Below are 27,632 nucleotides of genomic sequence, written 5' to 3' on the forward strand. Positions count from 1 at the left end.
ATGAAGCATCAACCGACTTTATACATAGAGAAAGGAAAACTTGAAGGGGGAAATTAATTATAAGAGAAGCTGCAGGCATTGATTCATGCAGTTAAATATAGATGGTTACCTTGAGTACATTGGCATTCGAAATTTTTTTCAAAAAATTCCTGCACGATTGAAGATAAATAGGAAAAGAACTAGATTGTCAACTTGCTTGCATACTGGTATATCTTTATGAGGACTTTGTTTTTGCATGTAAAATGTTCTTTGAATTTCTTGGAAAAGTCTCTGCCCCCAGCAAATGATTTCCACTGTCATTTTAATGGAATCTGATAGTAATTAAAGACATTGAAACTAATATTTTGCAGATCAGAATCAGCTATCATCAAGGTGATTTTTTTCCACTTGAGAATATCAAGGTTATATTTTGGTATAAAATCAAACTGATTTAATGCTAATGAATCCATCAAATTGCTTTAAGATCATTTACAGAAAGAGCTTTTTCACTGTCTTTTCCACACATTTACAGTCTCTAGAAGTTGGTGACATGTTATCCGACAGGATTGTGAGATTGGGAGCAGCACCTGTTGAGCAATCTAAGCAGTGCATCAGCCTTTCTTCGAGCTTTCAAAGAACCATCAGCAGCCAAGCTTCGAAGGGAAGGAATACTTCGTGGATTTATTAACAGGCGTCTAGCAACTTCCTCTCCTCCATCTTTGCACAACCCCAGCAAAAGTGTTATTGAGTTCTCCTTCCCTTTGGCTGATCCAAATCTCAAGAGATCAATAAGAAGAGGCACCAAAACCCTACTCTTTTTTAAAGCTTCAAGCCCTTCAGGACAACTCAAAAGTAGAGCCAGCACTCTTAAGGCATCATCTGTTATGCCTGCTTTGTCATCCATTAATAATTCAATGAGCAAAGGAACTGCCCCAGCAACTACAATGCTTGCTTTGTTAGCATTATAAAGTGCAAGGTTGGATATTGCAGTCGCAGCATCCCTTTTGCCAGCTGTTGTTCCTTCTCTCAGGAGCCCAACCAGGACCAGAATTGCTTTAGGACGAGCTCCAATTGCTACCTTGAAGTCATCTATCATTGACAGGCTAAAAATTGCTGCTGCTGCATTTTCTCTTGCCTCCATGGTTTTTCCTGATTCCAAAACTTCCACTATGTTGTTGATAGCTCCAGCTGCCATTATTAAGACCTTATTGTTTTCAAAAATGGAAAGATTGAGTAAGGCAGTGACAGCATTTTCCTGGATTCTTGGATCATGTGAACTTAGTAATGTCACAAGAAATGGTATAGCCCCTGCCTCTGCAATTATCTTGCGATGATCCATGCCAGTTTTCGCAAGCAACCGAAGCTCATAAGCCGCCTGCCTTTGGATATCAGGGGAACCCATTGCTAACTTTCCCACTAAAAACTCAGCTGTCATTTTGACAGCATCTATTGCCACTTTCGTGACAGAAATGTGATCAATGGCTTTCTCACATGCTTTTTTCTTGCTAGTACTTCTCTCCAAATGTGATGCATTCGATGAACATTCTGTTAATGGGATATTGTTCACTTGGCACCATTGTTGCACTAGAGTCCTTAGTGCATAGTTGGGTATGAGGGCCATATGAATTAACCTCTGCCCACTTTTTGGGCACGTGTGATGTCCTGTGTTGATCCATTGGGCTATTGAATTTCGATCATAAGTGTGCCCAGATGCTACAATCACTGGATCTTTCATCAGGTCAAGTGAAATCGGGCAACGAAATTCATCTGGAATGATAGACGACATAGATTGAGAAGATGAAGACTGATCAAGATTTCTACTATTAGAAACATAAGGCTGCTGCTTGATGTCTTGCTTGGTCTTCTCACTTTCTTCGCTAGAGAAAATCATGGATTTGGAATATGAAACAAGGGATATGAGATTGTTTAAATTGGAAACTACAACTAGCCCTCCTGTGCCTGCCTGCTTCTGTGCTTCTGCCTCTAGCTTTGATATTTCTTCCTCATAATCCAGTGGGCTTCTCATACCAATGCTGCAGAAAACTTCTTTCACTGCTTCAAAGTCGATGAAACTTTGGTTTTTCCTCTTCTTTTCATTGTTAGAGGCCATTACTTGGAGAAGCTCTTCTCTTCTTTGAAGCTCCCTGGAGTCTACAAACAATTCCACCCTTTTTGCTTGCTTGTGAAGAAGCTCAACTTGCTCACTGGTATCTGTGGTTATATTAAGCAAACTCAGAGGCAAAATATCAAGTGCACTTCCCATCTCCTTCACTGTCATATAAAACTGATTGGAAATGAACTGTGTCTGTATGAGACCCCAAAGAGAGCTGCCATCCTTGCACCCTTCAATCAAACCTTTAACTCTCCGGATCACTGAGAAAAGCTCAGTGAGACACAAGACTAAAGATGGAGGAAGTGGGGTGTCTATTTCTTGAATCTCTTCAAACAAAGATGACAGAAGCTTGATCCTCCTTATCATTGTTGAAATGTTCCTAACCTGTATAAAAGGAAGCTTTTCCATTGAAGCTACTTCACTGGATACATAAATCAAAGATTCTGGCAAAGACCCAGACGGCAAAAAACCTGAGGATCCCATCGAAGGAGGGAGAGCTGATCCCATGATTTTCTTTCCTGAGTGAGTCAGTTTCTGAAGTTTACCATTATTTTCATGTCAGGTTTTATTACAAGTTAGGTAACCTTAAACAAACTTCTTCACTAACAATTCTTTTGACATAAATTATTAAACCAGTAGCCTAGAATTTTGACTGCTTCTCTTTGCGCATTATACACAAAAAGCCAACAGGATAGATGCCAGAAGGTGAACAAGGACTTCACAGGCTGCCGCCACTTGGAGGATTTCCCTGGTTTAAAGGGTTAGCTTTATTCCCCGCCAGTTTTATATTGGAAAACTGATTATTTGATGGTAAGACATTTCAACCTTTCTGTTTGGTAGCTTTGTAGACAGTTTCTTGCAAATATTTATTTCCATTTTTAAGAGTGTCAAACAACTATTGAGCATTTCAACATCACTTCTGCCATTGCTGGCCTTCAAGCCACTACAAAAGAAAGCTGTGCTACACATTGAACTGATAATTGGTTTCTAAAGCTAGAGACAATGATCTAGGTCAAGTAATTTCTCAAGGGCAAACTTAAAATTTATCCACTGTTTCTTCAAAGCATCAGTTGAAGTTGAATTTTGATTCATACTTGGAAAAACATGGAAGTCAAGTCATGATTTGAATCTTCTAATCAGCAGTGTTTAAGCCCCTAAAGCCTCCCCTTTGCTGTTCTTAACACTTTGACAAAGTCATGCATCAACTGAATTTGGAATGTTTCATTTGGCTTATATGCGTCAGATAAGCAAACAATTGGTTTATTTAATTAAGTTTTGGATTTTTCTACTTCTAATTTTCCACTCTTTTGTTTTATTTATTTTACGTCCAGAAGATTATGTAAGATAAATCGTGTAAGTATTTTAGAACATAAAACCTGAAAATGACACAATATTCATTTGTATTCAATCTTCTATCCATACTTTTGCTTTTGTCTTTTATTAGGGTGCATTTGGAAGTGCGGAGATTTTCATGCACTCCAACGTGACGGAATTTCTTCCCGTCACACTTTCGAGTTTCAATGATGTTAAAATAGATTATCTCATATCTACTAAATTTTTATTATTTTGTAATTTTATATTCAGGTAGAGCTCGTCCATTTATTACCAATTGATTTTGAATTAAATACTTAATATAATATCGTAACCAAAATTTTTCTCAATTACCCTTTCTTAATTGGTCATGTGAAAGTATTTTTTTCATCTTCCTCCAAAAGTGGGATAAATTTTCAATATCCTGTATTTTTCTATATAGGTTGGACTCCTTCAAAAGTGAGAAAAATTTTTAATTTTTAATATATTATATTTTTATATTCAAGTTGGATCCTTCTAAAAGTAAAATAAATTTTTAATTTTCAATACTTGTAATCTTATATTCAGGTTGGATCATTTCACTTAATGTCAATTGGTATATATTTAAGTATTATACGTGAAAAATCAATAAATTACGTCAAATAAAAAAGCCAATTAATGAACCAACAAGCATATAAATTATAAATGAATAAATTTTAAAAACTTGAATCAAATTTATGCACATTGAGATTTCAATTTAGATATAAAATTTTAAGATTTCAAGATCTCTTATTTATCAATAAATCAAAATTTCATCGACAATTCAATTATATCATTTACATGTATACTTGGTAATTCGTGTTATCATTTAATTTCATATCAAATATGATTTCAAATACAATATGAATAATTTTGACATGGATATAATACAAATACTTAAATAACACGAATAATTAAATCACAAATATGATACATTGATTATATATGTTACATGTAACATGACATGACCAACATATTTTAATCTATTTTAAGAATGAGTAACACAATACAACACTATTAAATAAGATTAATATTAAAATATCTAATCAATAATTCAACATTAAATTAAAATCATAATATAATAAAAATATTAAAACACGATTATATGCATGTTATAGACGTATCATTTATATGTATTGACACGATAATATAATTAAAATAAAATTAATTAATTAATTGTGTTTTAAATTTGTAATAAGCATAAGACACGTAATGGATTATAAAAAATATATACATGATTTATTGCATATTATTTTTGTATTGTATAATTGTGTCATATATAAAATTATCATATCTACTTACATATAACTACATACGTATTTATAAATTCACTATTAAAAAATAATTAAAAGCAAAAAAAATGAAAAACTCTATTTATAATATGCAAAATGTTACTCTATTATTTAAAGAAAAACTTGTGTCCAAATGACATGACCATACAAGAAAAGTGAAACTCTTAGGTTGGCCCATTTCTATTGCTTTGATATGGATGTCTCCATATTCATAAACCCACTAAATTTGTAATTTGTTAACTTTTACTATGCACAAAAAGAGAACGTCATTGACATCAAAACCATAAATCTTATAACCAAAAAAATTATCAAAATGGATGATTTTTCTTTACTCGTTTGAAGCAATGTAGGTAACAATGTCAATTAGTACCAAAAAAAAAAACCAATATCAATAATAAATATCAATTATGTCAAAAAATGAAAATAAATAGCATGTCATTAAAATAATTTTATTTAATATATCATATTCACTCTATTAAAAGTAATAACAATTTAAATCAGATTAAATTCGATTTGATTTTTCGGATAATATATACTATTATGAATTTTTAAAATTTGATTTGAATCCGAATCGATCTTCTCTTAAAATCTATCTAATCTGACATAAATTTTTTTTATATATTATTTTAATAAACTTTTTAATATTTTAAATAAATTTATATATAAAACAATTATTTTTATTTTATAAAAATTTAAAAAATATATAAAAACTAATATAAATATATAATTTAATTTGGTTCTCTTTTTTTCAAATTTTCACATTCCGATCTTATATTAAATCTAAATTTAATATATATATTTAATATCCGATTTGAATCAAGTAAGGAAAAATTTGTCAAAACTAAACCAAACACTACGTTTTCAAGTCAATTTTTTATTTTCTCAATTCTTTTCTCACATCTAATCTTTGTTATCATGCACAATAAAACAAATTTTAATCAAATAAATTTTAATTTTTTATTTTATATCATCTATATATAAAAAAAATGACATTTGTAAGCATAGTATATAAGAATTGTATAACTATTTTTTCTCTACTTTTTCTTTGGAGTCTTCGTTGCTTGAATTAGATACAAGTCCCATCACAAGATTTAGAAAATTAATACATTGAGATTTCAAATGCTATAATTAGTAATTAATAGAGGTTTTCGTGAGCCATGTCTCCATTGACATTTTCATTTGTTCAATATCATTCAATAAAATTTTTTAAAATTTATTTAATTTAAATATAATATTGAAATGTTAAAAAAATATTTTAGTATTAAATTATTTTATAAATACAATCATAACTTAAAAATAAAAAATTTATTGATACTAGAATTTAAATTTTAAAACGATTGAATATCTTATTTTTTAAAAAAATAATTATATAAATTAATTGAATTAATTTTTAATATTAATTGCAGGTGATAATAATTCAAATTGGATTAAATTTAGTTTAATTTTTTAAAATAATGTATAGTATCATAAACTTTTAGAATGTGATTCGGGTCCAAATCGATATTTTCTTGAAAATATATCAATCAATCCAAATCGAATTTTATCAGTTTAGTTCGGTTCAATTTATCGATTTTTAAAATTTTTTATACATTATTTTTAATAATATTTTAAATATATTTATAAAAATTTATATATAATAATTATTATTTTTATTTTAAAAAATTTTAAAAATATATATAAAAACTAATAAAAATATATAATTTAGTTTGGTTCAATTTTTTAAATTTTTTATATCTTAGATCTAAATTTAATATATTATTAATATATTAAATAAAAAATTCGATCTCAACCAAATTAAACTTTATGATTCCAAATTGATTTTTAATTTAAAAAAAAAAATTTTTTTCACTACTAGCATTAATTTAGAAATTTTTATTATGGGCCACGCAAATCAAATGTTCGAAGGATGATAGCTTTAATCAATTGCAAAATAAAATAGTGGAGGTGGAGCAACACCAAAGTCAATCTACAGTCTCCCACACACAAACATTTACAACCCAAAAAAAAAAAAAAAAAACCAAAGTGGAACTTCTATGATCTCTGATCAATCACGATTCTTGGGCCGGCCCATTGGCCTTTTGTTCTGTTGAAACGCAAGCCTATTTCGCGTGTCAATCACCGTCCGTTTGATATACGGGCTCATGCTCATTGGACGGATCGTGTTTACCCATATAGCCTTGTGGGTTTGGGGAAAAAGACAGGCATTAAACACAAAGTGGCTCGTTGAGAGGAGCATTATTATCTCTCGTCCACTTTTTCTCCTTTCCCTACCACACAAATTGTTGAAGTGACATTAACTAATTTCTTCAAACATTGATTGCTAAAAGAAATAAAACTAAATTATAATTTCGAATTTTGGCCAAAAATATTTATAATTTCAAATCTTAAAATTTATCTATTCTTCTTTTTGAAGGTGATTTGATGAATTTTCAATTTTAAATATATATTTATTGATCTATCAATATAATTTTATAGAATTCGAATATTTAATTAAGTAATTGGTACATAATTTTTTGACCCTTTTTAAAATAAAAAAATAATATTGAGGAATTAATAAAATAAAATTGTTGGCAATTACTTTCTTATGTAACTAAAGCACAAAATAAAGAAAAACTTCATTTTATATTATTTATATTGTAATCAATTCTTTAATTTATAAAAAAAAAATGCTTTAACATCAACCAAAAAAAATGTTCATTCATTAGGTTAATTTTTCAATTTTGATTTTGTTAAATGATGCTCTCATTTTATTTCTATACCTAGCTATTAATCTTCAAAATTAACACGAAATGTCCTACAAATTAATTGTGGAAAATTGGAAATAAAACACCCAAATAAGGGAAAGAAAACATTGTTGTTGGAGAAAAGGAACCAAAGAATTTCAGTCTTTTTCTTTCCTCTATTTTTTTATAAATACCCGAAAATGTATTTTTCTAAAGGAACTTTGAAATGTTTTTATTTAAAAAAAAAAAAAAAAAAAAAGGAAAATGGAGGGAAATGGGTGACAATTGGGGCTCCACAAGACAAAATGTGGAGTCCAAACAGATCTTAATTTTTTTGACTCAAGGTTTCCTTGGTGGGGATGGAAAGCCCTGGCAATCTTGAGGGTTCAATACTTTTGTTGTGAAAGTTCATTTCTTTCAATCACATGAAAGTCTCATCTTTATCTTATGAACTATCATTTCTCAACCAAACCTCACCAATAAATGTTTATAATGGTGCCCCATCTAAATTATTTCTAGCCCCCACTTCCAAAATATATATAGACAAAACCAATACATTTTCTTTTATCTTTTCTTTTGTTTTCAAGTCTTGTATTAATATTTAGATATTTTCACATGCTATAACTATATTTATAGTCAAATTAAAATTTATAAGTTTAAGTAGATTTCGTAATTTATGTCATCATGTCATGTAAAATATTATATTTATATAATATTTTATACGAAAATTACGTATTACAATTCGAGTCAACACAAAATTAAATTTTAAAGGATAGCTTGAAAAATGAAATCTTGAATTTATGAAAGAATATACTTTTAAAATTATTTGAGAAGAGAATTAAATTCAAATAAAATTTAAAAATATTTTTTTATCGTATGAGTACAAGAATTATTCGTATAATTTAAAAATTAATTTCACTAATCTCAATTATTAAATCAATAAAATGATTGCATTAACATTTTTAATGATAAAAAATTAATAAAATTAAAAATCAAACTAAAATTATCAAATTAAAATAATTATATACATGATTAAATTTTAAATTTTGGTAAAATATAACAACTTCTGACATATTTTGACGTGATTTTTTTCTTTCAAGGAACACAAAAGTAAAAGAAGAGAAAAAGGAGAGCAACATTATTAGGATTTTAGGAGAAGTCTATTCAAGGCAATAAAGTGGTAAAGAAGTGGCCTATGCAACTCTCGAACCTTAGACCTGAGATAATAGGGCCAGACACTGTACAACAAAATTTCTAGTGGCTTAGTTGAAAAGCTTGAGCCTATTTAAATGGAGGTTTGACAAGAAGATGGGACATTGAGGTTCTAGCCTTTGGGGAGTGTGATATGAGCAGCAATGAGGGGTCACGAGCCACGTTCAAGCTCTTCCTGTGCAGCTTGCAAGCTCTTGAAAAGGAGGTGCAGTTCCAACTGTATTTTTGCACCATATTTTCGATCTGATGAATCCAAGAAATTTGCTAAAGTGCACAAGGTTTTTGGTGCTAGCAATGTGAGCAAGATCCTGATTGAGGTACCCGAAGAGCAGCGTGAAGAAACCGTGAATTCCTTGGCGTATGAGGCTGAAGTAAGGCTCAGGGATCCTGTCTATGGTTGCATTGGTGCCATAGCTTTGTTGCAGACCAAGATGATCGAGCTGCAACATGATTTGGCTCTTGCTAGAGCACGTTTGGCTCGGTATGCTGCTACTTCTTCTGTTGTCAGCGATAATGATGGGGCTAGCATGGGGCCTTTCGGTGATTTCCCAGCTGCTTGTGGAGGATTCATTGACAGTTTTAGCCAGAATATTTCCTCTGAAGTGAATCAAGATGCACATATGTATGATTTTAGCCAAATTCCATATATATAAATATCTCTGTTGTTGATAACTAGTAGCTCTGAAAAACTTGGAATCTTGGGCTTAAATCTATGTTGAAGATCATGATCAAGTTTCAATTATATGGAAATCAAAAGGGTTTCTCTAAATAAGTTAAATATATCTGCAATTTGTTAAGTATTCTCAGAAGTAGTCATTTCAAAGGACAAATGAAATTAATACTCTCGGCAATCTCCAAAATGTAGGCCACAGTTGCCTTCATTTTCAGATACTCTCCTGCCCAACCAAGGAAGTATCACATGCTCTTGTTCACAAGCTTTGCCTAACTCTTCCAAGCATGAACTTTGACTAATATTCCCCATTGTTACCCTGTTCTCTCTCCCTCTGTTAATTTTTTTCGAACAAGTTTTAACAGCGAAAGACGTTAAAATCGCGATCCTACTCTCTCGAGGTTGAAGCCTCGAGTATAGGGGACGAAGAAAATTAGCATCTTTCATTTGTGATTTCAAGCCATTATTACATTAAACCATCATTTATATAACAGAAAAAACTACAGAGTAAGAATTACTTGAGAAGTTGATAATTTCATTACAACAGCTAGAAATACAAGAGATCTGCAGCAAACAACTAATTTATGTACAAGAAATGTTACAAGTTACAACCACCATAATCACATGATTCCGATGTGATTGGATCTACAGATGGAGACTTCTGTCTGAGTTACTTGAGATCAAAGGAGGACATAGTCACAAAGACACTCAGACTCAGTTTCTATTCTCAGATTACTGCTTCTTCCCTGTATGGCATGCAAAGTTAACGAAAATGCTTGTCAGACATCAGATTGTGAACAGAAACCAAGATCGAGCTTAGCAGTAATATGAACTTCAGTCGATAAATCAAGCTTAATAGCAACAGGAATTTCGCATATCAGTTCTAAATTCCAACAATAAAAAATTAACCCAATAAAATGATGGTAAAAGATGAATAGCTCAAAAGTAAGCCAACATCATTGTTGTCTCTGCAGTGTGCAAAAGAGAGAGAATATGACGCGGCGTCTTGTTAAAAAAAGCCTCTCCGTTTTCCCTTCTTTAATGACTCTATCTACTCAAAATCCAAAATAAAACTAGTACACCACAATAAGAAATTTCACATGCATCCATCATTAAACCATACACGAACCAAGGGCTATGATTCACATACCAAACTTACAAATCAGGCAGGCAGCACCTATATCAAGTACAACATCAACTTGCAGGCCAAGACAACATTGCAATATTAAAAAGTTTTTGATAAATGATAAAGGTAATGCTAACGGCGGTAACTGCTGGCAACAAAGCAACGTCCACATAGACACATACGATGGGTTTCAATATGGTTTAAGGTAATGCTAATGGCAGTAACTAGTGGCAACAAGGCAACGTTCCTGTAGACACATTTGATAGGTTTCAATTTGGTTTAAGATAAAAAGTTCGAAACATTTTGAAAGAACTAGTACATAAATACTCAAATTTCACCCCTAATTACTGCCATTAACATCCCCTCGAACCAAATATAAACTATCAAACGCGTTTATCACAAATGTTTTATACTTTTATCCAACTTCATTGATCATCAAAACTTCTTCTCTTCATTTACGACATCTAATAGCAATAAAAGATTACTTATTTTGTATAAAACTCCTACATTACCAGCTAAAGCCAAATCTAAGCCATCAAACTCATTTATCAATCATCAAAATTCTAACTTTTTTTACTTAAAATAAAGCTAATTGAAGCAAAATCAAAACTCGGTATGATAAATCAAACAAATTTAGCTTTTACCTGATCGGTTCAAATGCTTTTGTCGCTTTGATTTTTCCATCTCCAGCTGAGCATCAACAAGCATGTTCATTCGTTGAAACTCCAGATCCTTGGTGAACTCCATTCTCTGTTTCTCAAGCTCCATCATTTGCTGTTGCTTCGAGCTCTCGATCCTCTCATAGATCTCCCCGAACTTCAAAATCGCTCTTGCTAATTCCCTACACGCAGCTCCATCGGATAATCCTACATCCTCCACTCGGTGTTCTTTCCTCACCTCATCATCATCTCCGTCATCGTCATCAAACGAGCTCTCCGTCGACTTTGGCTCCTTCAATAACGACGCCGTTTTCGGTTTGATCGTGAAAGTGACGCTGGGATGCTTTTTGTAGACGGAGGCGTTGCCGCCGATGAGGGAATCGATGCGGCTAAAAAACGGCCATTTCGACGGCGGCGGCTTGGATCTTTCGAGCTTGTATTTCTTCTTCAACGTGTCGATCCGGTTCTTGCACTGAACGTCGGTTTTCCTCGGCTTAACGCCGGTTTGACGGGAGTTAACGGCGTCAGCGACTTCTTGCCAGTCCTTCTGACGGAGGTTACCTCTGTTAAGTCTTAAATAACGGTCGCCCCACGCCTCGATGAGCGCAGCGGTGGCGCCCTCGCTCCAACAGTCTTCGCGACGGCCGCTACCACCGCCGCCGGAGGAGTGAATGTTATGGTGAGGAGGCGGACGGAGGTTCATGGAAGGAGGCTGCTAACGTCCGCCGGTAGAGGGATGGTGGAGGATAAGGGAAAAGGGAGAGGAATCGGATGCTGGGAGGAGCACATGGGGGAATAGGGACAAGTAAGAGAATTGGCCGTGCCTTTTTTTTTGTGACCGGCGGTGACGTCAGCTCTCCCGTATTGGGGTTGGAGTTTGGACGTGATGTGACTTGGACTATTATATCAATCATACGTCCGTGCATATCATCCAAATGCACTCCTCTGTAAGTCAATTACTCAATTGTACTTTCACATCATTTTAGTGAAATTTAAATCCCTTCTCTTAATTTTAATTACAACCTTACTTTATGATATAATCATAAATAAGTAAACAAATTAAATATAAGTAAATTTTATTATGTTCTTAATTTATTTATTTAATTAATAAATTTTAAAATATTATTTATGTTTATTTTTTAAATTTAATTAAGGAACTTTTAAAAAATTAAACATTTTTACCTAATGAAAAATGTTATAGTTTAAGCTTTTAAGGTCTATTTTTACACAAGTACATTGGCTATGGAATGCAGGGATACATATATATATATATATATATATATGTTAAAAGGGAGAAGCATTTGGGAAGTTTCATAAGCTCAAAGTCATAGCTATTGTATAAAGAAACTACTTCAGATAAGAGAAGTCTTGCAAGTAGATTTTTGACACAAAAAAATTAGAATAGTTTGGAATAATAAGGGTTGTAGCTACTCACCACAAGTGTGTAGGAAAAAATAAGAGAGAGTTAAATAAAAGTAAATTGGTATAACCTTATATGGTGTAAATTTCACATACCAAAATATGCTGTAATTACCTAAACGACTATCCTTGACAAGCTCCCAACGAAAGATCGATTGGCTTCCTAGGAAATTCACATTAATAGAGGCTGTGTGCTCTGCAAGCAAGAGAAAGAAAGCAAAGGCTACATTTTTTCAATTGTAAATACTCTTAAGAGGGTATTATGACAAGTGCTATACCTGTGTAATTAACAAAAAAAAAGCTAATGGATAGGAGAATGAACTTCAATTGGCCGTTAATAGGTCACGAGAGAAAGCTTCGATCTCAATCATACTATAACTGACTTGAAAAGCATACATATATCGAATTTGGACAAAAAAAAAATACATGCATATTTAAGTTAGCGAAGCTCACAAAGGAGTAAATACTAAAGAAAATAAGAAATATAGTTGGATTACGATTAATAGGCCTAAAAATATAACTTATGATCAGGTTAACCAAAAACTGTGTAAAAGATATGAGTTAAGTAGGGACTCATATATGGTGTAAAAGTTAAACAGTATGTACTTATTGCTCGGTAGCACTTCCATTACTTACTGGATAATGAATAAAATTTACATTCCTTCTATAACTAATGTAAGAGATAAATCTTTTTATTAAAAATGCCACCTAGACAAAACTCAAAAACTGAAATAGCTCACATGCCATGGTTTTTAAAGCCTCCTTAATCATTAAAATGGTAAAAAAAAAAAAAAAAATGTGAACTTTAGCTTCTGTTTTGAAGCTTCTGTTGATAAATTTCAGTCAATTTTTTACCAATGCTCAAGCCCCTTTTACTCATCTCATCCAAAACAAACACCGCTTCACTCTTTCTTCCCAACCTAACCAATTTACTAGCCAAAACCCCAAAGCTCTCTTGATCCAACATCGCATCCCTCCCTTGACTAGCCATCACAAACCTCACCGCCTGATCGTAATTCCCCACCTTCAACATCCCATTGATCACGTGCGTATAAGTTGAATACATCACGTGAAGTCCAGCGTCCATCATGCTCCTCAGCAACACCAATGCTCCCTCCAGCTTCCCCGTCCTACACGCCCCCAATATCAGCGCGTCATAAGTACGTGAATCCACCGCCAACCCTTCCTCTTCTATCTTCTTAACCACCGCGCTCGCCTCCATCAACTTCCGTTCAAAACAATATGCCGTCAAGAGAAAATTATACGTCGTCACGTCCGGCGGAGCTCCAGCGGAACTCATCAGATCCACCACCCTCCACGCCTCCTCCATCTTCTTCTTCTTCGTCAAGGCGTTCACGATCGGATGAAAGCTAGCGGCGTTCAACCCGTACCCTCCCTTGGCCATTGTGTCGACCACGCGCAGCGCCTCGTCGGTTCTTTCCAGCTTGCAGAGACGTGCGATAAGTAAATCAAACGCGTGTTTACGAGGGACGCCTTTGTCCAGACGAGACAACGTTTGGATCAAAGGGTCGAGGATGGAGAGAGAGGATTCGACGTTAGTGAGGAAGTTGAAGGTTTTGGTGGTGTTGAAGCATCCGTCTCGCACGCGCTTGTTGAGGAGATACCCCACAGTCACCATGTCTCCATTGCGGCCCGCTTTGTAAACCTGCTCGTCGTAGTAGGCGGAGGTGGGCTCGTCGGGAAACGGCTCGTCGAATGGCCCAGGGTTTGGGATTTGGGCTGCCACGAAAAAGCGAGTGGGGAAGATTTTGAGGATAGATTGGGGATAAGGAGATTTGTTGTGGAGTTTTCGGAGAATTGACATGCTTACAGTTACAGAGAGAGCTATACGAGATTGTAGAAGTGGAGGTTTTGGTGTGTTCAAAACTGGAAGTAGGAAGCAAAAACTCACCGTTTCGAGCTAGAGTGTCCGGAAGAGAGAAGTTATTGTCAGGTGCTGAAACAAAGAAGGCGGTCTTCGAACAACATTGAACAGAACAGAACTAGGGTTTTCACCCCACCCTATAAGATTAGTTTTGTTTTTTTTAAATAGGATTTCGAATAGGGTCGAGGTTTTTTTTAATAAAGTCAGGGTTAAAAATATTATAGTTATGTAAAATAAAAATATAATTATATTAAAAAATATTATTTTATAAATATTATATTAAATTAAAATTATTAAATTAATTTTTATTAAAATTTATTACAATTTTATACATGAAGCTAATTAAATCAATATAATAAAATATTTTAATATTCGAATATATATATTTTTTTATCATTAGTAAAATCCTACGTTAAAGGAAAGTAAGAAGGATGAAGTTCGATTCTCAATTTTAATATCTTTTTTAAAATTATCTTAATCACTAACCAAATAACCGAAGATAATTAAATTCGAATATTTATGTAATTATAAGTCGAATTCGTAATTATAAAAAATTTGTCTGCTCCGACCCGTTGGCAGAACATAACAGGGTTTAGTTTAACTCCCCGGGCCGGGCTTTTACTTTCTCGTACAGTTGTCTTGTTGGAAGAGTAATGAGTTTGTTTTCAGCATGGGCTTTAGCAGCCAATGGACACCTGGCAGCCTTCTAACACCTTGCATTAATTTTTGGAATATTGGGCCTTAAAACGTTTTCAATTATGTAGTTCTCTTTAATAATATATTTCCATTTTGAAAAAAAAATATATAAAATTGGCTTTTTTGGATTTTAATTTCAAACATTGAATTTAATTTAACGTATAAATCATAGCCCTAAAAAGTTCTTAAATTCAAATAATTAAATTTGCCACAACATCGAACTTCAATGTCAATTTGAAAATTAATTTACAAGATTATTATTCTCTACATGGAAAATTTTTTAAACATTTTTATATACGAAAATATTGATCTTTTAAAAGTTTACATTCGAAAATGCAACTTATGAAAAGAATAAGAAAGATTACCTCATAAAAAAAAAGATTTACATGTTTTTGTATATAATGAAAGAATAAAAATTTATTTATACAAAAAAAATTATTTTACATTCATGTGATTTATTGATGATATATTAAATTTTTAAATTTTTTATATTTATTTATTCGATCAAGAAGGTCAATTCTTTTTATAGTCTAACTAACACACACTCAACTATTACATCATCACCAAGAAAAGTTGACATCCGAATCATTTGCTTTAGAACTAGCTCATCCCTTGTTAAAAAAAAAGATTCGTCCGACACCTTAATTGACATCTCATAAATGCATCATTCAAAATTAAATAAATTGACCTTCAACTTAATTGAATTATTAAATGCAGCTCATATTTATTTAGAAATTTTAAATATGATTTACAATGATCTACATTAATATTTTTTAAATTTTACCTAAATTTATTATCAATTGTCAATTGTTTTAATCAAATCATCACATTTTATCTTATATATAAAATAAAATGAGGCTTAGGTTCATAAAGCTTAAGCATTTCTCTCCTCTTACCTTCCTTAATACTCTTTACCTTCTTCTTCATTAGACCTTAGACACCTTTTTATTGACATGAACGTCAAAAATGCATTACGAAAAATCAACTCAATGCTCCTTTAATCATATTTTCTGGCTATAGATTCAGATTCCCTCACCTTAAACATCCAATCAACTTCTCTTCAATCGAACACCTAAAAATATCATCAACAAATTTCAATAATCAAAATTTAAATTTGGATCGTTCTAAATAACAAAAAAGTTTTCTCAACTCCCAAATTTTTAATAAGAAAAAAAGGAAAATGGACATGATGAGTCATGATTCTTATCATCACCAAATTGTTTTTGTTTGGTAGTTGAGTCAAAGAAAAGACCATTCCTTATCGTGCTTGGTGTCTTTTGCTATGTGCTCTTTCTGCCCTGTTGTTAACAAAACGAATGGGATTCATATAACATAAAGTGCTTTTGAAATAATAACCAAAAGAAAAAAAAAAAGAATTTATATTTAACAGTCTATCAGTAAATCAAATAATATTATTTTATTAATAAATAAATATTAATTCTTAAAATTAATATATAAAAATTAATATTTTTCTAAAAAAATTACTCATTAATATAATAATATCATTTGATTCACTTTTTTAATAAAATATTATTATTTAATTCACTAATAATATATAAAATTTGTATATTAATAATGCATTAAATATAAATAAAAAAAATATTGTGGAGATTAGCCTGGCTCGCAATGTTTAGCTAAATATAAATCTAAAATCATCAGCTTCAACTTTTAAGAAAAAGAAAGTTGGGAAGATAATAAAAACCCCACCTCCTTTTCTTTGAAAATGTGTTGATATGATATGAATCCATTACAGGCCCCCACATTTATAACTAGATCTATTATGCTTCATGCAATTAAAAAATGTGCAAAAATTAAAGAAAATTATAAAACAAAATACACATAATCACATATATGTTGGAACTTGGAAATTACTAGTTAAACAGATTTTTCAACTCTGATTCTATATTAGACATCTAGAAATTAATATTGAATTTAGTTTTTCTCATGTCCCACCCCAAACCCAAGTAGTGATGAGAACAAGAATCTGATTAGCAGTCCACTTTTATAAATAAGGAAATTAAGCTAAAATTAGAATTAATATTCGATATTCGAAAATTTTTAAAAGTAAATCACACAAGACATAAATATAAATAATAATCAATTATATGAAGATTAAAGAAATAAATGAAAAAATTATTTTTTTATACAAATAAGTAGCATAAAAAAATTTAAAATTATGATCTAATATAATTTTTTTAAAAATTTTCATTCAATCAATTTTAAAATTATGAGATGTCATAACGTCTAGATCCGGGGATCTATCGCCAGACATTGACTTTTAGGGAGTCGCCACCAATCTTTTTTTATCTAGGTGCGATTGGCCACCTATGGAATCTGTCCTTTTAGGGAACACCTAAGTTTAAGGGTCCCTAGAAGAATAGGTTCAGGTCTACAAACCAGAACAGAGTTCGGGAGTTCGGTTACGTGTGAGGAAGGTTATAGCACCCTCACAACGCCCATCAAAAGATGGTACCAGCTTGAATTTGTGTTATCCAAAAGCCTTAAAATTTTACCAATTAATTAATTATCGAAAATTATTCTCAATTGACTCTAATACTTTTAGCAGAAAATTGAGAAAATTCCCTCACCTCAGGAGTATGCAAGAAAAACTACTGTTTCACTTGCAGAGGCTCCGTCGTCGGATTAATTAAAGAAAAAAAAATCAAAATCAGCCAAGTAATTAATTATCGGAAATTATTCTCAATTAACTCTAATACTTTTAGCAGAAAATTGAGAAAATTCCCTCACCTCAGGAGTATGCAAGAAAAACTACTGTTTTTACTTGTAGAGGCTCCGTCGTCGGATTAATTAAAGAAAAAAGAAAAAAAATCAAGATCAAAATCAAAGTCAAATAAAAAAAATTCAAAAAAAAAAAAAAAAAAAAAAAAAAAAAAAAACCTGGAGCGGCTCGGATCGCGGCTCGGCTTGGTGCGGCTCGGCTCGGCTCGGCTCGGCTCGGAGGGGCTGAAACGCGCGGGTCAGAAAGCGGGTCGACGCTTCGGGTCGGGTCGGGTTCGGCAAAACGCGCGGATCCTCTTATTAACTTAAAGCCGAAACGACGTCGTTTTGGGAGGGTATAAAAGGCACCTTCCTCCGTTTTTCAGCAGACCGTTCCTCCCCTCTCTCTCTCTTCTTCCCTTCTTCTCTGCCTTCTCTCTAGAATTTGAAGAACGCCGGTGCCGGATTCTGGAAAATTCGCCGGAATCTGGGAATTTCGCCGGAAATTGGCCGGAAGTTGGCCGGATGGTCGCCGGTTTCTGGGATTCTCAGCCGGAAACTGGGTCTGTCGCCGGAAACTTCAAAGTTCGCCGGAATTGTCGCCGAAAAATTCAAAAGTCGCCGGAATTTTCGCCGGAATCTGAAAATTTCCCAGAAATTTCCAGAAAATTTTTTCGCCAAATTTTTCTAAAAAATTTTTCTCACTGCCAGAACACTCCTAAACTTTTCCTTAGCTCTCTAAACACCCCTATTCTCTCAATCAGTAGCTTTTGCTTCTGTTTTCTCTGTGTGTTCTTGAACTGTTCCAGGAGGTGCTTTATATAGGGATTGATCAGGAGTTTCTGATCAATCCCAATTCCTCCTTGGACGGGAATTCAGTCTTTGAATCCAATTGGACTCTCTTGATTGAATTCCCATTCCCGGTAGGATTCTTCAGCTTCAATCTTAGCCCTCCAAAATCAAAAATAAAAAAAATACTAGATAATAATCAGATAAATCAAAAGATATAAAAAAAAATCTGATAATCAGGAAAAATCAGAACAGATAATTAAAAAAATAATAATAATAATAATAATAATAAAATAAGATAAACCCAAGTATATATTACAAAAAAAAAATAAAAATAATAATAATAATAATAATAAATATATAACTATATACATATAAATCTAATCTAATAAAAAAATAAATAAATATATACATAATAATAATAATAATAAAATACATAAAATACAAAAGAAGAAAAAAAAATATACAGGATTGAAATGGGCCTTACCCATTTGGGTCAGGTCCAATTGATCTGGGCCCGGACCCAATTGGATGTCTACATGAGATATAAAATTTAATTTATTATTATTGTTATATTCCGTATCAGATCCCTTCCTAACCCTGAAATATAAAAGAAAATTATCTTGCATACGGAAGCATTGTTTGCTTCTTTTTTTTTTTTTTTTTTGAAAAGACGTGAAGCGAAGCACGTAGATTATGCATATCCATCACAAAAATCACAAAGTAAGAAGGATGAGAGATTACCCTTATTCTTAATCTAAGATAATTTACACTTAAAGCAATTGAACTAATTATCAATTGAATCAATGCTTGATTGATACATGAGACTTGCTACGTATTTTTCTCACTTATAAATTTCATCAATATATATATATATATATAGATGTGAATAATTAATATATGAACAAATTGGTTAATTGGCATTGTAATAATCAATGCCAGATGACAAACTCTCCTTAAATTTTTTTAATGATTTTATGAATACATTTATTACATTTATCTGATATATTTAAAATTTATTTTTAAAATATTTTCATAAAAAAAAAACTCCTCTTACCAATGTACTAATCTCTTGTGTATGGAGTGAAAATTGGATCGGATTAGATTCGATTTTTTCAGATAATGCATAGTATTATTAATTTTTAAAATTTGATCTAAATTCGAAATAAAATTTTTTTGAAATCGATTCGATTCAAACCGAATTCTACCAGTTCAGTACATCGATTTTTAAATTTTATTTTTTATTTTTATATATTATTTTAATAAGATTTTTAATATAGTTAAATAAATTTATATATAAAATAATTATTTTTATTTTATAAAACTTTAAAAAATATATAAATATTAATATAACTATATAATTCAATTCAATTCAATTTGATATCTTATTTAAACTTAATATATATATTTAATATCTAATCTAAAAAAAATTCGATTCAAAACCGAATCAAATATTATTATTTCATATCGATTTTTTTTCCCTCACCTCTTGTAGTTCAGGGCATTTCCAATTAGTGATGTCGTGGTCATTATCATCCAAAGTAAATTATGTGAATGCACGTCCCGTCCAGACCAGTTGACATACCCAGCTAAGCTAAGCTATATCTATATACCTAACTCTTTCCTCAGATTTGCAAGTTAAAAGACAACTATGGCTGGCTATCCACATTTTTAATATTCTTATGCCCATAGCATTTGCCTGTATTTTCTAAAATTCTTTCTTGTATTGATTAGACAACTGAATCCCGTGATCAGAGGCCTCAATTACAAGTTTATTGCAGATATGTGTAATGGTTACGTTAATTACAAGTTTGTAATCCCTTTGGATTGCATTTTAATCAAAACATTAGTATCATTTGGTACAAATAGTTAATTAATTGTCATCTTAACGTCTTAAGAGTAACTCTTGAAAATATTAACAAATTTATCAATGGGCACGTTGGTTTCAATGTAATCTTTAAATTTCATGTTCAAGTTTTACCAAAAGAACGTATTGTTTAATTATATATTAATCGAGATATTTTTTTAATTTATTCTTTTTATGTTTATTAATAATTAGATGAATAAACATATATATATATATATAATTTTTTGTGATTTAAAGATTTTATCTCTCAACTTGAAGCTCGGCACGAGTATCTCCCAACACATAACAATAATATTTGGGTTAGATTAGGTCAACCATTCTTGATGATTTAACAATCATTTTAATTTTTGTGCAATTAATAAAATACATATTAATATGCATAACACATATACATACATATATAATTTCATGCAAAGATGAAAAATTCTTTGGAATTGAAATCTTTTTTTTATAACAAGTACCTTTATCAACTATAGGTGAGCTAATTAAGCTTTCAAATAGGATGTATATGGAATTATAACACTAATATTATAAAAGTGTAAAGCATCTTTATGTATAATAAAGTCTTTAAGATTAAATGATATAGTTTAAAATTTTAATAAAAAAGTAGAAGATGTTTGTTATAGACATTTTAGTGTTCAAAAGACAAAATAAAAATTTTTCGCCTTAGCATAAATTATTTGATAAATGGGGACATTTTAATCATTTCAGTCGAGCTAACATGTCCGACCAACCTAAAATTTTATGTTCATATCAGCTTGGTCACTTCAGCAGCTTATTAGCTAATATTCCAATGTATTGATGTAGAATCTCGCATTCAACTTATGAAGTATTGTTTATTTTAATTTAAAGATCTCATAATTTTATCTTACAAAAAATACTTTACAGATTTTGATTTAAATATGAGATTAAGAATGTTACAATTGACTTGTCATGGCTTGATTGGATAATCAACTGTAAGCTTATCTCATGCTTACAAGATCGGCTTTAGTTTTTTATGTTGACTTTGAGATATCTAGACCCAAAAACCCTATCACATAAAAAAAATAGTTCAATCTAGGAATTTCCAATGGAATCTAACTTTTTTAGCTTTTAAGTTTTTATTTTTCTTTCTTTTCCTAAACTGAATTCTGATTTAAATGTGAAAATGCAAACGCCGAGATAACTTCCGATTTTTATCGTTAACCGACCTCTCATTCTTATATTTTAAGGATTTTAACCCTCCACGAAAACAATGTCCAATCATTTTGGACGAAGAGAAGAGATATATAGAAAAAGCCACCACCATAGTCTTAATCTAAACGTAGAAAATTGACAATCCTAGGAGGTTTCATCAACAATATTGATTCCTGAGATATGTAGTCCGTGTCTGCAGGAGGAATAAAGGGTAGTCGATGCCTGAAAGGTGCCTTCGTTGTGGTTAGCACTCAGATTGGTGACATATCTCCATAGAGTATAGCCCTAGCTAGCTATACCCAGAGATTAAATTGAAGTAGCTTAGCCTCGCTTTTCACTTGCTTGTCATAGATCTCCTCGACAATACGTCTTTCCATAGCCGACATGAAAGAGTCAACTTTGTTAAAGCAACCCTTTGAGATGTTTAGGAAGAATCAACCTAAGTTCCTTAGCTGCTTTGAGGGAATAATGATTTGGAGAACTTCAACAATAACAGCATTTAACTAACAAAAAAAAAAAAAAAGACAAGAATGAATATTTGTTATAAACCAACAACATTTCCCCTAGGCGGACCAGTGAATCGGCAGCAAGTCACATGATTGTTTCAGTAGTGAAATTGTCGGATTGTTTCAGTATTTTGCACGAGGAAAATATTTGTAATACAAAGAGTGATTCTGGTTTAACCAATGATCAGTCTTATTGCTATCAAGCTGTCTTTTTAAAGACAAAAATTTGAAATCGATAGATGAGAAGTCGATTAATAACAAAAGTCAAAGATATTTATGATATTTATATTCTGACGTTTAAATCAATATTTAAAAAGAAAATAAGAAGGGGAAAAAGATAAAAAGTAGATATGAAAGTTCCAATGATTTGATAATATCTAGAGGGGCTATTTATATTTGTGTGGTGAAGATGTTAATATCACAGGTCGAGAATTAAATTTCGAATTCACGCGATTTTAGAATTTGGACATTCATTTTTTTGACATTTCAGATCAATTTGACTGTCATGGTTCACACCTTTGTGAAGTATTGTCCGCTCTGACCTCCTCTGACCTCACGGTTTTGTCCTACAAAAGGTACCTCACAAGGTGGAGGTGGTGTGAACCCTTATATACCCCAGTGACCCTCCTATTATGTTCGATGTAGGATTCATGACTCTTCCTTAGGTCCGTGACATTTTCCCTCACCCAACCTCGTGACGCCCTCGTCACGGAGGCTGGTCACCTTGCCTACCTCTCTCGAGGTGTTTGGCGGAGATCGAATGATATAGGGCTGGCTCTGATACCACTTGTCACGGGTCGAGACTTAAGCTCTGAATCCGCACGGTTCCGGGACTCGGACATTCACCCTTCCGACGTCTCGGATCAGCCTGACTGCTATGGTTCACACCCTTGTGAGGCTCTGGTCTCACGGTTTTGTCCTTCAAAAAGCGCCTTACAATGCGGAGGTGGTGTGAACCCTTATATACTCCAGTAACCCTCCTATTATGTTGGATGTGAGATTTAAGACTCTCCCTTAAGTTCGTGACACTAGGCCTAACTAACTCGAGCTCCAAATGACGAGATTAAAGCTTACGTGCCAATTCAAGCTGAGCTGACAGTCAACAATCCAATCAAAAGATGATAAGTTAACATCTTCACATAACATCAGGTAATCAATTGGGTGATCCAGCAGATATGAAACTTGAGATTTCAAGTCAGCTCGCCACGTTAATTCGAATTAAATTGATAAAAATATTCCCGTCTGATTGATGATTCATACACTAAAGAAACATTTATTTTATCCCTTGAACCACAAAATGCCTCTAACGAGTCGGTAAAAGGAATTACCGAAAGTGTAGTTTGTTTATTGTACAACGAAATATAGCTATCACCATCCAACACATTGGGGGTCCATTATCCTGACGGAGATGAGTGTGCCTTCGCCACTATTTGCTAGCCTAGTTGATTCCCCCACTTCGGCCCCTAAAAATTTTAAGCAACTTTAATTTCTTAATCTTACTTATAAACTGAATGAAGATATTATTATTCAATGATAAAACTATAAGATTATGCACCACAAATTCCTAGTTGAAAATCTGAGTGGTTCGTCAGCAGAATATCAGGATACATGATTGATATGATCAAATTTAAACCAAAATCTTTTAATATCCTATCCCAAAACTCTTCATTTTCCCACTATAAACAACTGAGGGCTGAACATTTCTAATTAATATATATATGGTAATGAATTCATAGTTTTTCTTTTAAAGCTTTTCCCTCCTTTTGCTCCCTTGCTCCTGATGGATTATATATATATATATATATATATCCTTAGTAAAATGTTAAACCGAATAGAAATTGTAGGAAAGAAAAAAACAATGGAAAAGAACAAAGATAAAAGGTTGATGGGTGGACAAACAAAGGTCCAGCAGAAACAGTGTTGAGGATATCCAAACTGGTTAGACATCCAGGCACTTTTTCACATGGTTTTCTCTTGCACCAATGCTATGCATCTTCTTCAAATACCATTCCAAATCTTTGATAATGATATTTGGGGTCCATCGACTGAAGTAAATTCCTAAAAATAAATTAACTAGACCCCACCAAGATTAATAATTTATGCATTCATGTTATGTTTAACACAAAAATTATATGTTACAGTTCGTATTACCACGAAAATATAAAATATATTTTTTTGTCAAACTTATTTATAATTTTTATCAAAATTTTAAATTGTATCCTCTTTATATTTTTTATTTGTATTATTTTCATATCATATTTAAAATTATCATATTTAAACTTAATCCACACAAACTAGATCTTTTATAATATATGAACATTAAAAAGTGATTGAAGATTAAATTTAAAGTAGTAATTCAAACTACATTTGAGAAATGAGGTGTTAATGATTTTGAGGTTGAATGTTTAAACAAGTAACATGAATTGATATAATATTATTCGTGTCCAAGATATGATCATAATTTCTTAAAAGATTGTGCAATAATCTCCAAGTTGTCTTCTTGTTGAAATGGTCCAAATATGTTTAAAAACTTTACAAGTAATAGCGAAAGCAAAGCCAAGCTGTTAACATTTGTTTTTATATTAATTTTTCCATAAAGTCATGCCCGGAGAATCTTGGCACAAATCTTTCACTGTTAGACACACAATAGTATTAAATTATGTTATTTATGTATTTGAATTTATTTTATATTTAACACGTATTATAATTTGTATGATTGTTTATATATTAAATATATAATATACAATTTTATTTTTATCATATTTAATAAAATTTTTAAAAATTTAAAATTATTTTTATATTTTTTGTATTATTTTCTCAGCATATTGTATTTAACATTGTGAGAAAATAATAATTATATTACGTCAATTTATTCAATCAACGTGATCAACTCATTTGGATTTTTTTTATGCATCTAATCAACTTACGTCTAATTATCACATCATCTCTTTTAAAAAAATTAACTCATCTTTCGCTAAAAAAGAGTTTATTCAATAATCTTATTGATATCCTATTAAAGTTTCATTTCAAAATTGAATACTTAATTTTTAATTTATAACCATTAAATATGAATCATATTTACTTAAAATTATTAAATGTAATTTTTATTCATCCACGTAAATTTTTTTCGAACTTCACATTTATAAAGTTAAAAAAAAAAAGAATTAGATACGTAAAAAAAACCCTAAGATCTTAATAACTAAGCTTTCTTTCCGGTGAAGCTTACTCCACACAACTCACCTCCTTCCTCCTAACACCCTAAATACCTCATCGACTTAAGTGTCAAAAAACATAAAAATCAACTCCGTCATCCTATTATCGTACTTTCTTATCGCAAGTTCAGGCCACTTCACCTTTAATCTCTCACCAACTCTTTCTAATTAAGACAAAAAAAATCATTAACAAATTAATAAATTAATTTTCACTAATAACAAAAAAGGCCTTAAAGCTCTACTATATAAACCCCTTAAAGCTCTCATTTTCTCTCAACCCAACAAAAAACTCAAACCCAAGCCTTAACAAAAACATGGGATCGACAGTTCATGTCATAGAGGCTACAATTGTAACTCCATCGGAGCCAACCCCAACTCGGGTTCTAGCTCTCTCAGCTCTTGACTCTCAACTTTTTCTTCGTTTCACCATTGAATACCTTCTGGTCTATAACGCTCACCCTGGTTTAGACCGACGTGCCACCACGGCTCGGGTCAAGGCTGCTCTAGCGAAAGCCTTGATTCCCTATTACCCACTGGCTGGTCGAGTTAGGGCCAAACCTGATGGCTCCGGGACCGGCCTTGAGGTTGTTTGTCGAGCGCAGGGTGTTTTGTTCATCGAAGCTCGCTCTGATCATAACGTTAACGAATTTGAGAAAGCTCCACGGTTCGTCACGCAATGGAGGAAGCTCTTGTCGTTCCACGTGGCAGATGTGCTGAAAGGGGCCCCACCTCTGGTTGTCCAGCTGACGTGGCTAAAAGACGGCAATGCTGCGCTCGGTGTTGGCATTAATCATTGTCTTTGTGACGGTATCGGTAGTGCTGAGTTTCTCAATTCGTTCGCTGAGTTAGCCTCCACGAGTCAAACCAAGTTCGCCGAGTTCAAGTTTAAACCCAAACCCGTTTGGGATCGCCACCTTCTAAACCCATCACCATTCAAGCCAACAAGAAATAATACTAATAACAACTCACTGAGTCACCCCGAGTTCAACCGAGTTCCAGACCTTTGCGGGTTCCTGGCTCGTTTCTCCAACGAAAGACTCGTCCCCACATCGTTCATTTTCAATAAAACGAGTCTCAACGAGTTAAAAAAGGTCGCTTTTTCCACGAGTAGACCCGGTGAGTCAAATTACACGTCTTTCGAAGTTCTCTCAGCTCATATATGGCGGAGCTGGGCTAGAGCCTTAAGCTTACCTTCAAATCAAATGTTAAAACTTCTTTTCAGCATCGACGTTAGAAACCGAGTCAAGCCGAGTCTACCCAGTGGATATTACGGCAACGCGTTCGTGTTAGGGTGCGCGCAAACCAGCGTTAAGGACTTGACAGATAAGGGTTTAGGGTACGTGACAATGCTGGTGAAAAGAGCGAAAGAGCGAGTGGATAGTGAGTTCGTGAAATCTGTGGTGGAATTAGTGAGCCATAGTAGGGCGTGTCCAGACTCAGTAGGGGTTTTGATACTCTCTCAATGGTCAAGACTGGGATTAGAGAAGGTTGACTTGGGGTTGGGGAAGCCGGTTCATGTGGGACCCATTTGCTGTGATCGATATTGTTTGCTTTTGCCGATTTTTAATCAGACGGATGCAGTGAAGGTGATGGTGGCGGTCCCCACGGCTGCCGCCCAGAGATATGAACATCTGGTCAGGAGTTTCTACTTATGAGGACCACTGGAATTTGGCCCATTCGTTGACATTTTGTATTAATCTTAATTGGACTTTATTCAATTTTTTTCCTTGGTTTCTTTTTTTTTTAATTTAACTTACCTGAGTGATTGATTTCAAATCTCATCCAGAAGCCAGTAAAATAGAAAATAAAAATAACAACCACGAAAATTTTTCTATATATATTTTCGGTACAAAAGATGCTAGGTTTTGAGTTTATTATGGATCTAATTCGAAAAAATTATAGATATAAGAGATGATAATAGATATTAAATAAATGAATATATGTCATTATTTAATTCGTTTATATTAAATTTAAATAATTAAAAACGTATAATTAACATATTCAAATAAAAAATTTGTTATTTATAATATATTTAAAGCGGATATGAATAATATTTTTAATATTTAATATTCGAATCTGTTTAAATTTTAAATAAATAGTAATAAATATTTAAATTTGTATTTGAATCTATTACTTTTTTATATATGTAAAATATATAAAATTTTATTCTAGTAGAAAGTTTCAAACCTTAAAAAATAACTTTTATTTATTATTAATTAAGGGTGAAATTGAATTTTAAATTAATTTTTTTATTTATTTTA

At 32.3% G+C, this 27,632-nt stretch overlaps 5 protein-coding genes across 5 annotated transcripts; 2 read left to right on the forward strand and 3 right to left on the reverse strand.

Annotated features, from left to right (window-relative positions):
- Positions 1–395: 395 nt before the first annotated feature.
- On the reverse strand, positions 396–2,733 carry LOC111297041 (U-box domain-containing protein 1-like). The gene has a single exon (XM_022891620.2). It carries the CDS (start codon positions 2,597–2,599, stop codon positions 533–535), a length of 2,067 nt encoding a protein of 688 aa, XP_022747355.2. The 5' UTR covers positions 2,600–2,733; the 3' UTR covers positions 396–532.
- Positions 2,734–8,593: 5,860 nt separating this feature from the next.
- LBD21 (LOB domain-containing protein 21) lies at positions 8,594–9,491 on the forward strand. Its single transcript, XM_022891060.2, has one exon. The coding sequence runs from the start codon at positions 8,792–8,794 to the stop codon at positions 9,299–9,301; it is 510 nt and encodes a 169-aa protein (XP_022746795.1). The 5' UTR covers positions 8,594–8,791; the 3' UTR covers positions 9,302–9,491.
- A 341-nt stretch (positions 9,492–9,832) lies between these two features.
- On the reverse strand, positions 9,833–11,975 carry LOC111296653 (trihelix transcription factor ENAP1-like). The gene is made up of 2 exons (XM_022891059.2): positions 11,089–11,975; positions 9,833–10,064 (listed from the first exon to the last, which is right to left on the reverse strand). Exons 1-2 carry the CDS (start codon positions 11,804–11,806, stop codon positions 10,051–10,053), a joined length of 732 nt encoding a protein of 243 aa, XP_022746794.1. The 5' UTR covers positions 11,807–11,975; the 3' UTR covers positions 9,833–10,050.
- Positions 11,976–13,103: 1,128 nt separating this feature from the next.
- On the reverse strand, positions 13,104–14,569 carry LOC111297523 (pentatricopeptide repeat-containing protein At2g40240, mitochondrial-like). Its single transcript, XM_022892215.2, has one exon. It carries the CDS (start codon positions 14,345–14,347, stop codon positions 13,328–13,330), a length of 1,020 nt encoding a protein of 339 aa, XP_022747950.2. The 5' UTR covers positions 14,348–14,569; the 3' UTR covers positions 13,104–13,327.
- A 10,706-nt stretch (positions 14,570–25,275) lies between these two features.
- Positions 25,276–27,097, forward strand: LOC111297061 (alcohol acyltransferase 9-like). Its single transcript, XM_022891652.2, has one exon. The coding sequence runs from the start codon at positions 25,686–25,688 to the stop codon at positions 27,024–27,026; it is 1,341 nt and encodes a 446-aa protein (XP_022747387.2). The 5' UTR covers positions 25,276–25,685; the 3' UTR covers positions 27,027–27,097.
- Positions 27,098–27,632: the final 535 nt, after the last annotated feature.

Source organism: Durio zibethinus, chromosome 12 (genome assembly GCF_047325235.1).
Source record: "Durio zibethinus cultivar Kanyao isolate XHJ-2024 chromosome 12, ASM4732523v1, whole genome shotgun sequence".
Classification (NCBI taxonomy): domain Eukaryota; kingdom Viridiplantae; phylum Streptophyta; class Magnoliopsida; order Malvales; family Malvaceae; genus Durio; species Durio zibethinus.